A 12,519-nucleotide genomic window follows, 5' to 3' on the forward strand; every position below is an offset into this window, starting at 1 on the left:
TCAGGGAGCAGAGGATCCCTCAGGATGCTGCCGGCTGCAGCCCGAGTGGCCCCGCCGGCTCCAGGAGCTGCTCAGAGGGACCGCGGCCAGGGAAGCACAGGGCAGAGCCGGGGGATGGCAGGGCCGGGGGATGGCAGGGCCGGGGGATGGCAGGGCTGAGCCAGGGGATGGCAGAGCCGGGGGATGGCAGGGCCGGAGGATGGCAGGGCCGGGGGATGGCAGAGCCAGGGGATGGCAGGGCCGGGGGATGGCAGGGCCGGAGGATGGCAGGGCCGGGGGATGGCAGAGCCGGGGGATGGCAGGGCCGGGGGATGGCAGGGCCGGGGGATAGCAGAGCCGGGGGATGGCAGGGCCGGGGGATAGCAGAGCCGGGGGATGGCAGAGCCGGGGGATGGCAGGGCCGGGGGATGGCAGAGCCGGGGGATGGCAGGGCCGGGGGATGGCAGGGCCGGGGGCTGGCAGGGCCGGAGGATGGCAGGGCCGGGGGCTGGCAGGGCCGGGGGCTGGCAGGGCCAGGGGATGGCAGGGCCGGGGGATGGCAGGGCCGGGGGATAGCAGAGCCGGGGGATGGCAGAGCCGGGGGATGGCAGGGCCGGGGGCTGGCAGAGCCAGGGGATGGCAGGGCCGAGCCGGGGGCTGGCAGGGCCAGGGGATGGCAGGGCCGGGGGCTGGCAGGGCCGGGGGCCGGCGGGGCTGAGCCGGGCCCGGCCCAGGGCTCCCAGGGCTGCGCTCCACGCAGGGAGCCGGCGGTCCGCGGGCCTGGGGGCAGGGCGGCTGTCTATTTTTAGTGAGGGTTTTATAGAGTGGATCCCTGCGGTCTGGCTCCACACTGAAATATTGTCCTAGTCTCAATGACATAAACACAGGGCCAGCCTATGATCCTGGCGCCAGCTTCAGCTTAGGGAATGTGAATGAAAGTACCAGTGGGGTCCAAGCAAGAAGAAGAAAAAAATCCGACTGTAATTACAAATAAATCCCAAACCCTTTCGCTCTCATGGCTCACTTAGTGCTGCAAATAGCCTCTGATTCTCTACAAATAAGTCCCAGCTTAGTTACTGACAGATCTACCAAGAGGCAGTTAATGGAATAATGACTAAGGGAAGCTTAGGGTAATTTACAAACAGTTCCCGGTGTTGGAGGGTGATTGCCCCCACCTCGCCCCCCTCCCTGCTCCCTTCAGGTCCTGCAGCGGTAAGCACCAGGCAGGACCTAAGCCTAGGCACACCAGGGCCCTCTTCGGCTCCTCAGGGGAGGCTATTTATTTATTTATTTATTCAAGAGATCACACATAAGAATGATGACAGGCAAACTCCAATATCTGTCTCCCTAGGGAGAGCAGTTTAGGTTACGGTCTGCTGGGCAAGGTTATTCCTACTTTCTTTTTTGATGAGGAAAGTGGGGAAATCTTAAGTGAAAGTGGCTTTAAAAGCCATCCCGGCCATGAGAGATGCTTTAAATGCAGCATTCTTCCTTTTGCTTCTTTTTCTGTTACAAAGGCATCTCTCTTTGAATCCCTTGTCTGAGCCTGTTTCAATATCCCGTATTTGAGTTGAAATGCTCATTTTGCTGACCGAAGTTAACCTTCATGTTTAAAGTAGAGAATTTGTGTGGCACTTCCAGAGTGGTCAGTGCAATGCTCTTTTTTCTTTGGTTTTGATCTTTTTTGCAAATCAGAACAGGATCATGTATTCCGTCAAGAATGGGAGAAATGGGAAAGCTGTTCCTGCAAGGGAACAATTGCACATGCATAGGCACACATAAAGAGAACAAATAATAGTCAAAATACATGCCACTGTGTTTGGCATGTTATTGACTGCCGATGTGTTTATTATGAGAACAAGTACTTCAAATGATGATGTGGCTTCAGGACATGTGCGAGGCAGCGAAGACACTCGGTTAAATGTCATTATATCAGTGACGCTTGAAAAGAAAATCATCCTGACCCATGCCGATACAGGAAAGCCTAGCTTGTTAGTCCTGTGATGGGTTGTTTTTTCTTCCGGTGCCATCCTAGTTCTTTCCGAGTGTCTGTGTTCAAAGGAGGAGGACAACAGTCACTTTTTAATATTTTCTATTTAAAAGAAAAACACAAAGTCCTTATTCAGGCTTATCAGAGGAACTTCACTGTACATAAGCAAAGCTGTGCTATAAGCAAAGCAGTAATTTGTGACTCCTCTGTGTGCTGTGGGGCTTTTTATCTCATATTCCTGCTGTACCCTCCTATACCCCCTCTCAATTCTCTTTTAGAGACTGTAGCATTGTGGGATGTTGCTCAATACCCAAAAGCTTTTAACTCTATCCTGTAATTGATGTTTTGTGTAAACTGCAATAAAGGAAGGATATTTTAAAAAGGAGGGGGGGGGGAGGGGAACAACATATTTAATGAGGATGAGTAAACACACCCAAGATGTAACTGTAGATATAAAAAAAATAAAAGCAGCTGGGGGGCTTCTGAGACATTGTTTGTCTTGAAAGTGATGAGAAGAGGCACCATCAAAAGACTTGTTTTACTACAGTCATGCTTCATTATGGGCAAGGAGAGTGTGGGGAAGGGGAGGGGTGGGGGTTCTCTACGTGACCAGGTTGCCAGAAGAGAGAACCTAACTCGTTTGCATGGCCTAATTAATCCCTGAACCCAGTCAAAGCCTGAGTCAGAGGGAGAGAGCAAATGTCAGATCTGTGTCTGGGAAGCCTAGATTCATTATTTTACTCGCCTGGGTCCCTTTGCCTTCAGACGCGAAGACTTGAAACTCCCAAGCCAAAGAAACACGTCCCAGAGATTCCTACTGAACATTAGCAGGTTTGGAATCAGTCTCAGACACAAATGTCTGTTTCTATATCTGAATTAATCCCATACCCCCCTGAGTGTGCCTGTTTCATCATTTGTGAGAGAAAGGAGAAATCATTTCATGTGCCACTAAAGGTACAACTTTCTTTGAGAAGTCTCCTATTGAACACAGATCTCTTCACAGCCAGCCCAGCCACTGTGGGTTTGTATCTTGGGACATTTTGTAGTGGCAGCAGAGATAATGCTATGTACACAACTCTGGCTGATCGTTGTGATCTACTTCTTTTTGAAGAGATCAGATTCCCTGAAGGGAAAAAGCATAAGAAGTTGGAAAGGAGTGATAATACAAAATGCTGGGGAATGACATGCAGTTTAATCTTTTTCTAGTTAATAAAGCTCGTTCATCCTTGCACATTTTCTAGCTGGAGCAAATTTAAAGAATTTCTAATAAAGCAGTGATTCTGAATTTGGGGGACCTTCTGCTGCTGCATTAATTCTTGAGGCAAAACCCTAGCCAGGAGTTTTTCTATATACAGGCTAAATTCTGCTCTTTTATTACACTGTACCCAGGATACTTCTTGTGAGCATAGAGTGCAGCCATTCTACATTTCGTCCAGGATTTCTGAGTCAGATATATTTGGGATCCTGTTCCCTCTGGCTCTCTGATCAGGATTAGGCCCTGCCTCTTGGACTTTGTACTTCCACAAAACCCGTGAGTGTCTTGGAACATTTTATACCAGAATGTGAGGCAACATTTACTGAGTGCAGGGGACCTGGGGGCTCAGGACTACGTTGCTGGAAGTACTTTTAAAATAAGTTTTAGTTTTCCTTCATTCATAACCAACAGGCTAAATATGATGTAATTGGATTTATTTTTTCCTCTTCACCCCCACTGGAGCCAGGAAAATGAAGTAGTTGAGAGAAAAGGGGTTGTCATTTTCAGTCAAGCAGTCATTCATCACGTAGCATTAGACAATTAGCAATAAAACATTTGAAGGGCTCCACTGGTGCTAAAAAAGCGAGGGGGTCCTTTTAAATATCAGAGGTGAGAAATGTTATGTATCAGGGTTATTCAGTAACTGGCATCAATGAATCACTCACATGCACACACGGCATGATTGGGGGGTTGCTGTATTTTTCGCTTCATTGAATCTTTGTCCCTCAGTTGTCTTTAGTGTTTTATAAAAAAGGAATAGTAAAAACTTGGTTTATCTCAATAGATGTTTATCTTAATGACCAGGCTGACTAAAATGAATAAATACATTCCTACTTGCCATGTGTGTATATATGTAATATATGCTGCCACAGGGAGTTTGTTTAGATAAACAAAGTTGCCTGTGTGGAAATTTAAATCCCCTTCAGGAGCCATTGCTTGTAAATATAAGTGTCATTTTTTACATAAAAAATGCCTTGGTTTCTGTATCATCTTTTCCAATTCTTTCACTGGCCTCCCTGTCCGCAATGAATTGGTCTGCACGCTGTGAGACGTTGGTCTCTTCTCTTGACTGCTGAGATGTTAGGATTTGGTGCAGAAAGTAGGATGTTTAGGTGGGGTAGAGGAGGGGGAGGATTTAGTAGAACTTTGGGTTTCCTCTGTTGCAAACCTTTTGCATAAATAAATAAATAAATAAATAAATAAATAAATAAATAAAACTAATTCCTCCAAGTGGGGTTGTAGCCAAGAAAACTCTGTTCTGAGAGATTCAGATTTATGGCAGAAGACACTGCTGAGAGAAAAAGCAAGAAACACAGACAGTGGACTTCCACCTCCCATGATATATAGAGCCAAGGGAGGTATAAATACCCGTCACTTCCCGGGCCCTCTTTTAAAAAAAAGACAAACACCCAGGATCCTGTCTCTGGCTGGCTTGCAGCAAGGCGCCCTCATAAAAGCTAAGATAAACAGTTTATCAGCAGATGAATGCACAAGCTCTGGTCTAAAGACAAAAGTCTATACCTTAGGAAAAATGCAGAAGCAAGAGGAGAGTGGGCTGAGAATCAAGGAGGCACAGTGTTTTAGGAGGAAGAATGACATGTAATGAGAAAAATACAGCAATTCTTTAAGGACATTTTTGTAAGGCAAAGGATACATATAGCTGTACTTAAAAGACTAAGAAATAACTTTTTTTATTTGCGGGGTCTCCTTTTATGTTGGTTTTTTTTTTTCTTCATTGTTTTAATGCATTAGTCATCTAAGGATTTACTCCACTATAAAACATTCATCCCAGAGCTTAGTTTCACAATATATTATTTATATATTATTTATCACTGTAGATACAGATTCTTGACCAAATGTATCCTTCCCTGTCTCCATTCTGTTCGGATTTCAAGGTAGAACTTTGCTCTCGCAAAATATGTTTTACCTTCCAAGGTTTTTGATTCAAAACTGTTTTCCATCAGAGCAGTTGATCACCTGCTAACGTTGTAATCTTCAGCACAGTCCTTATTCTGTGTATCAGGAAAGGGGCAAGGATATTGATGAGGTACCTTCCTCATGAGGGAAGAGGGACAGAGCACCACATTTCATAGATCAAGCAGAATCTCCCTGATGTAGTTTCAAAGTAGCAGAATGGTGATTTTCTACCTCTGGTACATGGATTCCTGGGAAGGTCATACATGACCCTTGACAGCTCATATTGTAGATTTGTCATCTGATATATGTGGACTATGCAAAATGGCTGCAAGCCGTGCATCTCCTTTAGAATTTCTTTAGGGATTCAGTCTTTTTAAAAAAGGTAGAAAAGGAATTCCTTACAAAGTGAATACAGGTGTATAAAGGAAGAGGAAACGAGCAGCTTGCTAGGATCTAAGACTAAAATCGAAGTGATTTTAATTCAGCTGTCTGCTCTTTCAAACACAGGCTTCCTCTACAATTTTAGCAAAACAGGAGACTCTTCCCTCTGCATTGTTCCATTGATACTGGTAGCATCTAATCAAACTCTCCAACACTTCCATGAAAGACGCAAGGATTAGCATTCCTGCTCTACAGACAAGGAAAGGCAGAACTATGAAATGTGCTGCCCAAAGCCATAGGAGAAATTCACATGACACCTGAGCAGAGGACTCATTTGGTTATGCTGTTGGTTTTCCCTTCCTTTCCTTAACAATTGTTTCATGTCAATGGATTTTTTAAAACGAGGAGCAAAAGGCAATGAGAGCACGATTTAAATAATCTTCAAGTGTAAAGGGAAGCAAGAATAGTTTTAAGGAAGCCTCCACTCCTAAGGAAGGCACAGCTTTGCCAATCACACCTGGCATAGTTCTTCATGCCAGTTTTGCAGTGTTTTATTACTTTCTGTGAGATTCCCCCCCCGTGTTTTAGAGTGGTGCATGCATCGTGCCTGAGACCACTACTTGCAGACCAGGCTGATTTGACACCACGGGCTGAATTCAGAGGGATGTTCCTGATCCCTGGACTGGGTGAAGTAGGTCAGGCCATTTTCTGTTAGTAGATTTAACAGGAAACAAATCTATTCTGAATTGTTTCTGTGCATCCTCACTGCTGTGGACTGAAGTCAGCTGCTTACATAATGTGTTTTCAGAGCTGTGCCTCCAGAGCCGTGCAGGCTGCATTCCTCTTCTCTCCTCATCAGCAATGTGACCCTGAAGAAGTGGCATCTTACTCTAGCCCACATTGGCTTCCTGTTGCCTTGAAGATTTTATTTCCTTTGTCTACTGAAAAAAACACATTTTTACTACCAACAGCACTCCAGAACCAATAAAGCTGAGGCAAAGGGAGTTGTTCTACCCTGCTTCATGCATCACTGCCGGTAGAACGATCCGCTAAGGCCCCTATGAGCTGCTGGCCCCTCTCCCTGTCCCAGGAAGGGCTGGCATCATACACAGACCCTGGATCACGCCCTTTACCTTCAGGTTTCATTTACTGCTGTTTTCAGCAAGCCTTGGAATAAACCAGCTTCTTTTCTCTCTGACCCAGAGGCCTTGGCAGAGTTAGTGGCAGCTCTTCCCCAGTCCTTCTGCCAGCCATCCCATCAAGAAATTCTTGGGCCACAAGTGACTTCTGTCACTTCTGCATCCCTCGAACTTTCACGACCTCTCCAGGAACCCAGTGCACCTGAGGCAAGGCAGACACTCACACTTGAATTGCTGAGCCCCAGCCTGCTCTGCTCAGAACAGACCTGGGGCTTAAAGAGGGACAGAGAGGCTTAAAGAGCCTCATTCCAGAAACATTTCTTCGTACAGGTAACTAACTCAATTGAGAAGGAAAAGGTCTTGTCTTCCCATCCTTGCTTAGGGTCACAATTTTGAATGTGGAATCTTAAACTTCTGGTATGGAATAGATGGAACATAGGCCTTATCAGCTTTGCTTTTTAGACTTAAGAGACTAGTAGTTAAAGAAATGGTTTCAAATACCAGCTGAGTAAAACTGAATCTATTATTAAAAAAAATACAAGCCATTAGATGTAACTTCTGAATTTTTGCTTCTGTTGTGTTTCTGACGTGTGGCTTCTCACATCCAGGGACAACTTTTATGGCACATTTCAGCAGTTAAGGTTTATCAGGAGCTGGGTGAAGGTAGAGACCTCAACTTGCAGGTGAAAAAAATTGTAATAAAACTCCAGCAGACCTTTGACTGACATTGTAGCAGTGTCACTTTGAGGCTCTTTCACAGTGTTGACCCTAAGTCAGCTTTCCCTCTTTTTCATGTAATTTTTTTCAGTTATGTATTATTTATAAAATGCCCCATATGTTCTGGAATAAAGCAAAGTTAAGGGTTATTTTAAATTGGAAATTGGAAGTGAAAATAGTTTTAAAAATATAATTTTTTAAAAAAACACCCAATCTTGGTAATTTGATCTATGTATTACTTCCATAATGAATCTAAATTTGAAGGTTAAGATTTAAAAAAAATGTATAAATAATTTAGGTGAAATGGCTCAGCTTCAGTCCCATTAAACTTAGACTCCTAAGTGCCTAAATAGCCTGCAGGAATGGGATTCAAGCACTTCAGGAAATTTTACTCAAACCGTAATAGAGCCTTACAGCCACACTGCCTGCCACGCCGTGTAAGTGCTCTTTGCAAGGCAGTAATTCTGCCATGGAAGCGGCATTTAGTATCAAATTTTAAATTGTTTTACGTATTTGCCATTGAGGCACTTTCCATCTTTCCTGTACGCACTGAGGGCATAACTGGAAATTGCGTTTCTGATGAAGAAGTCTTAGCCAACTCCCTAGAAAATCGCTAAGCAAGTGCTCCGGAGAGAGCAGCGGGGCCAGGCAGTCTCCCGGAGCATCCGCCATGGGAGCCGAGCTCCAGGGCCCGTCTCGGGGGACCGCAGGTCGGACGCGGGGTCCTACCCGCCGTCGCCCCCGAGGTGCGCGCGGATTCCGCGGGAGCCGCCTCCTCCCGCCCGCGGCGCCGCCGCTGCTCTGCCCGCCGCTGCCGCTGCCCGCGCTCACACGCGCGGCGCGGGAGCCTCTTCCCGAACCTCTCCGGCGCCGAGGGCATCCCGCCGCTCCGCGCCGTCCCGGTGCCCCCCGGCCCGCCCGCGGGCGGCCCCCGGCCCGGCGCGGCGCCGCCAGCAGAGGGCTCGCTCCGCCCGGCAAGGCGCCCGGCGGCGCCGGGGCCGCGGGCACAGCGTCCGCGGCGGCCCCGCGGGCGGGCGGCGCGCCCCGCGCCCATGTGCGCGCCCGGCAAGGCGGCCCCCGGCGGCCGCGCCGCGCAGGCCGGGCCGGGAGGGCGCGGGCGGCCCGCGGAGCGCCGGGAGAGCCGCTGCCCTCCGCCGGCGGCCGGGCCGCGCTCCTGCGCCGCGCGGGCGGGAGAGGCCGCGCTCCGCGCCCACGGGGAGAGCGGCGGGGCGAGGCCGAGCCCGGAGCCGGCGACGACGGCCCGAGGAGCGGGCGCCCGGCCGGGCGGAGCTGCCGGCGGCTGCCCCGGGCAGGGCAGCATCTCCCGGGGCGCGGCGGCTCGCGTGAGCGGCGGCGTGCGGAGGGCGGGGGGAGGCGGCGGCTCCCGCCTCAGCCTTCCCCAGCAGAGGGTGCCTGCCGGTGGGAAGGGGGAAGCCGCGCTCTCCTGGACTTTTGTGGGAGTGGGGGTTGTGTTGTGTGTGTGGGGTTTTTTTTTAAGGGGGGTGGGGTGGGTTAGGAGAGAGTCTGTGGTTTCCATGGAGATGAAGCTGAAAGTGCAGGAAATTTAAAGGCTTTGGGTCCTTGCAAAGCAGACAAACTGGTGCCAACGTGCGTGGCTGCTGTTGCTGCTGAGGAGGCTGCTTTGCAAACGGCGGAGAGGAGCGGGGAGGAAGAATCGGCAGCAACTTCTACGCGCACGGGCAGACAACGAGGAGCGGCAGCAGCAAGCAGGATTCGCAACAAAAAGAGGCATCTCCCGTTCCCGGGAAGGGCGAGAAGAAGCAGCAGCAGCAGAATTTTGGAGCGGCTCCACCAGGAGAAATTTTATAGAGAAGCCTGCAAGAGAGAGTGTTTGCAGGGGGCTTGTTCTCCGGGCTTATCAGGGGGCTGTCTTTGCTGGTGGTGCGGCGAGTGGAGGTGATCCCCCTCAAAGACGAGCTATTTTGGATATCCCCGTACAAGTTTTCTGATGTATTTGCTTGCACCTTCTTCCCTTGCTGTTTGGTGAATCCAGCCCCCCTTTCCCTCCCCCCCCCCCCACCGGTCTCCCAAGGATGGATCATTCCCAGTGCCTTGTGACTATATACGCCTTGGTGGTTCTGCTGGGTCTCCGGCTAGAGCAGGGCGCCTGCCAGCACTATCTGCACATCCGACCGGCTCCCAGCGACAACTTGCCCTTGGTGGATCTAATCGAGCACCCGGACCCTATCTTTGACCCCAAGGAGAAGGATCTTAACGAGACCTTGCTAAGGAACCTCATGGGCGGACACTTCGACCCCAACTTTATGGCTGTTTCCTTGCCCGAGGACCGCCTCGGAGTGGACGATCTAGCTGAGCTGGACTTGCTGCTTAGGCAGAGACCCTCGGGAGCGATGCCCAGCGAAATCAAAGGGCTGGAGTTCTACGACGGGCTGCAGCCGGGCAAGAAGCACAGGCTGAGCAAGAAGCTGCGCAGGAAGCTGCAGATGTGGCTTTGGTCCCAGACCTTCTGCCCGGTCCTATACACGTGGAACGATCTCGGCAGCCGCTTTTGGCCCCGGTATGTCAAAGTGGGCAGCTGCTACAGTAAAAGGTCTTGTTCAGTCCCCGAAGGCATGGTTTGCAAACCTGCCAAGTCCGTGCATTTAACGATCCTGAGGTGGAGGTGCCAGCGCCGGGGCGGGCAGAGATGCACATGGATACCCATCCAGTACCCCATCATTTCGGAGTGTAAGTGCTCCTGCTAGGGCTGGCACTTCCCTTCGCGCCCCTTCTCCAGCGGACTCACGTGGACCTTTGCTGCAACAGAAATAAAAGACATTTGCTTTCTGGTTAACGTTGTAATGCACTGTAACGTGTAGGAGAATGTATATTGTGTGTATATATGGCACCGGTTTAATATACTATTAAAAGGTCAGTATTATACGTGAAATAATCAGCGTCTACTGTATTTTCAAGACTATTACCCTGATCGTTGCTAATGTATCTTTTTTTTTTTTTTTTTTGTATTTATATTCCAGAGAGAAGTTGCTTCGCTTTGGCGAAGTAGGTTTTTTGTTGGGTTTTTTTTTTTTTAATAAAAGGGTTAAAAAGTACAAACCAAGCTTTTTGATAAGAAAACGTTTAAAGCTATTTTCCATTATTCGGAAAGCGTGTGTGTGAGGGGTTTCTTTTTCCTTACGGACTTTAGATTTAAAATAAAAATAAATAAACGCCTAGAGCACAATGTTATTGTAAATAGAGAGAACAGTTTGAATGACTTAATCCTATGTAAATGAAGAGTATCTGCTATTTATTCTTTATATCCTTGTAGTAAAAGTGCAGTGCAGAATTAAAGTCAACCACTAAAACACGAGCCGTTTGGATTCTGTTTGCTTTTTGGTTTGGCCGCCGTCGGGGGGGCTTTCTTCTCTCTCCTCCTCGTTTTCCACGCTCAGCAGGACGCTTCGTGGTGGCACGGGGAGGTGGGAACCTGCTCACGACTCTGTTAAGAGGGGCTCTGCCTCACCTACACGGCCAGAGCTCTGCGGGCTCCGGCTCCGCAGGATGGGGGGCGGCCGGCGGGGGGTCCGCCCGCTCCGCGCTGCGCTGTCCCCCGCGGAGCCGCTCCCGCGGCCGCGCAGCCCCGGCGAGCTCAGTGGCAGCTGCTCGGGGATTTTTCTTTTAACCGCTTGACATTTCATTTACAACGGGACACGTGTCTTTCACACCTACCATTGTGGTGGGACACTGCTGAAACTTGACCCCTGGGCTTTGGGGGGTTTCAGCGCAGACACGTTATTAGCGCGATCCTGTGACAGCCCCGCACACCGCCCGGCCCGGCCCGGTTAACTCTTTGGGCTCCCTCCAGCGCCGGGCCGTCGCCGCCCTGACGGCTGCCCGGGGCTGGGGGACTGCACGCCCTCCCTCGAGCCTCCTCTGTCCGTCCAGGCAGCCCGGGGAGCACCGTGCCCTGCGGCCGCGGAGCAGCGCGCTGTGCGGCCGCGGGCTGCCCGAGCCCCGCCGCCGTCCGCTCCCGGCCCGCCCCCCGGGGCCGCCCCCGCCCGCTCCCCGCTCCCCGCTCCCCGCTCCCCGCTCCCCGCTCTCCGCTCCCCGCTCTCCGCTCCCCGCTCCGTCGGTGCTGCGGAACGGCCCGGCCCGGCCCGGCCCGGCCCGCGGCATCTGCAACCCGCAAACCGTCGGGACCCGGCCCAATTAGCGACGTGTTTGACTTTTACGTGCTGGGAGAGCCGACGGTTCGTATCTCATAGATACCGACTGCGAAAACAAACTCTCCACGTGTTCTTCAAAGGCTCCCTGACAGTTCAGAAAACCTTTTCCTTATTTATTTTGGAGCCAAAAAAACCTTTTTTTTTTTTTGTCTTTTAATTTCTCCTCCAAAACTCGGAGGGAATCCATGCTAGTAATTTTAAACGCGTGGGTCTTTCATTGAGACGAGCCAGCCCTGCTTTCTCTAACGCTTAGTTCGGTATCTCCGAATGCATATTCATTCCCTCGCTCCGTCTCTCGGTGCGTTTTACCGCCCGTCTCTTTGCTCTAATTTCAATAGTTTTGGGAGGGGGGTAGAAAATCAGATCTTGGGACATTTAGGGTATTCATTAACCTAGTGAAGAGGAACAGAGGCATTATTACTCACATAGAAGGCACCCTGCCCCCATGTCTATCTAAGGGTTCATTGTAAAAGGATTAAAAGTTAAAGACCTTCATCTTATGATTCTTTCATTTAATCTTCGTGGCGCCTGAAAGACATGCTGGATGGATGATCACATTTAAAATATTCCTAATGTCGGCTACCTTAGGACTCCAGGCAGGGCAAACAAACGTAATTTATTTCCAGAAGAAAGGGTATATTGAGATGTTTAAGTTTATGAACCACCATTACCATGTATATTTGTTAGGTTCTGACAAATACCCAAATAACATTAAAATCAGCCATTCATCACATATGAATTTATGCAAAACCTTGTATGCCTGGGGCCAATATTTTTTTAGACAGAGTTTCACTTGCAAAAAAAAAAAAAAAGTTTATTTAAAAAAAAAAGGCAAGAGTTTTTCATGACTGGTAAACACGAGAATTATGTGAACAGAAACTATTTCATGCTGGGATGGCAGCCAGGGACTTGGGAATGTCAACAAAAGTTCTCCGAAGGTTGAAAATGTCA

At 49.5% G+C, this 12,519-nt stretch overlaps 2 protein-coding genes across 2 annotated transcripts; one reads left to right on the forward strand and one right to left on the reverse strand.

Annotated features, from left to right (window-relative positions):
* LOC136299334 (basic proline-rich protein-like) lies at positions 1-858 on the reverse strand. The gene has a single exon (XM_066200850.1). The coding sequence runs from the start codon at positions 856-858 to the stop codon at positions 1-3; it is 858 nt and encodes a 285-aa protein (XP_066056947.1).
* An 8,037-nt stretch (positions 859-8,895) lies between these two features.
* Positions 8,896-10,712, forward strand: NOG (noggin). The gene has a single exon (XM_066200469.1). The coding sequence runs from the start codon at positions 9,433-9,435 to the stop codon at positions 10,102-10,104; it is 672 nt and encodes a 223-aa protein (XP_066056566.1). The 5' UTR covers positions 8,896-9,432; the 3' UTR covers positions 10,105-10,712.
* Positions 10,713-12,519: the final 1,807 nt, after the last annotated feature.

This window comes from Chamaea fasciata, unplaced genomic scaffold, assembly GCF_029207755.1.
Source record: "Chamaea fasciata isolate MVZ Bird 193981 ecotype frontalis unplaced genomic scaffold, bChaFas1.0.hap1 SCAF_19, whole genome shotgun sequence".
NCBI lineage: Eukaryota > Metazoa > Chordata > Aves > Passeriformes > Sylviidae > Chamaea > Chamaea fasciata.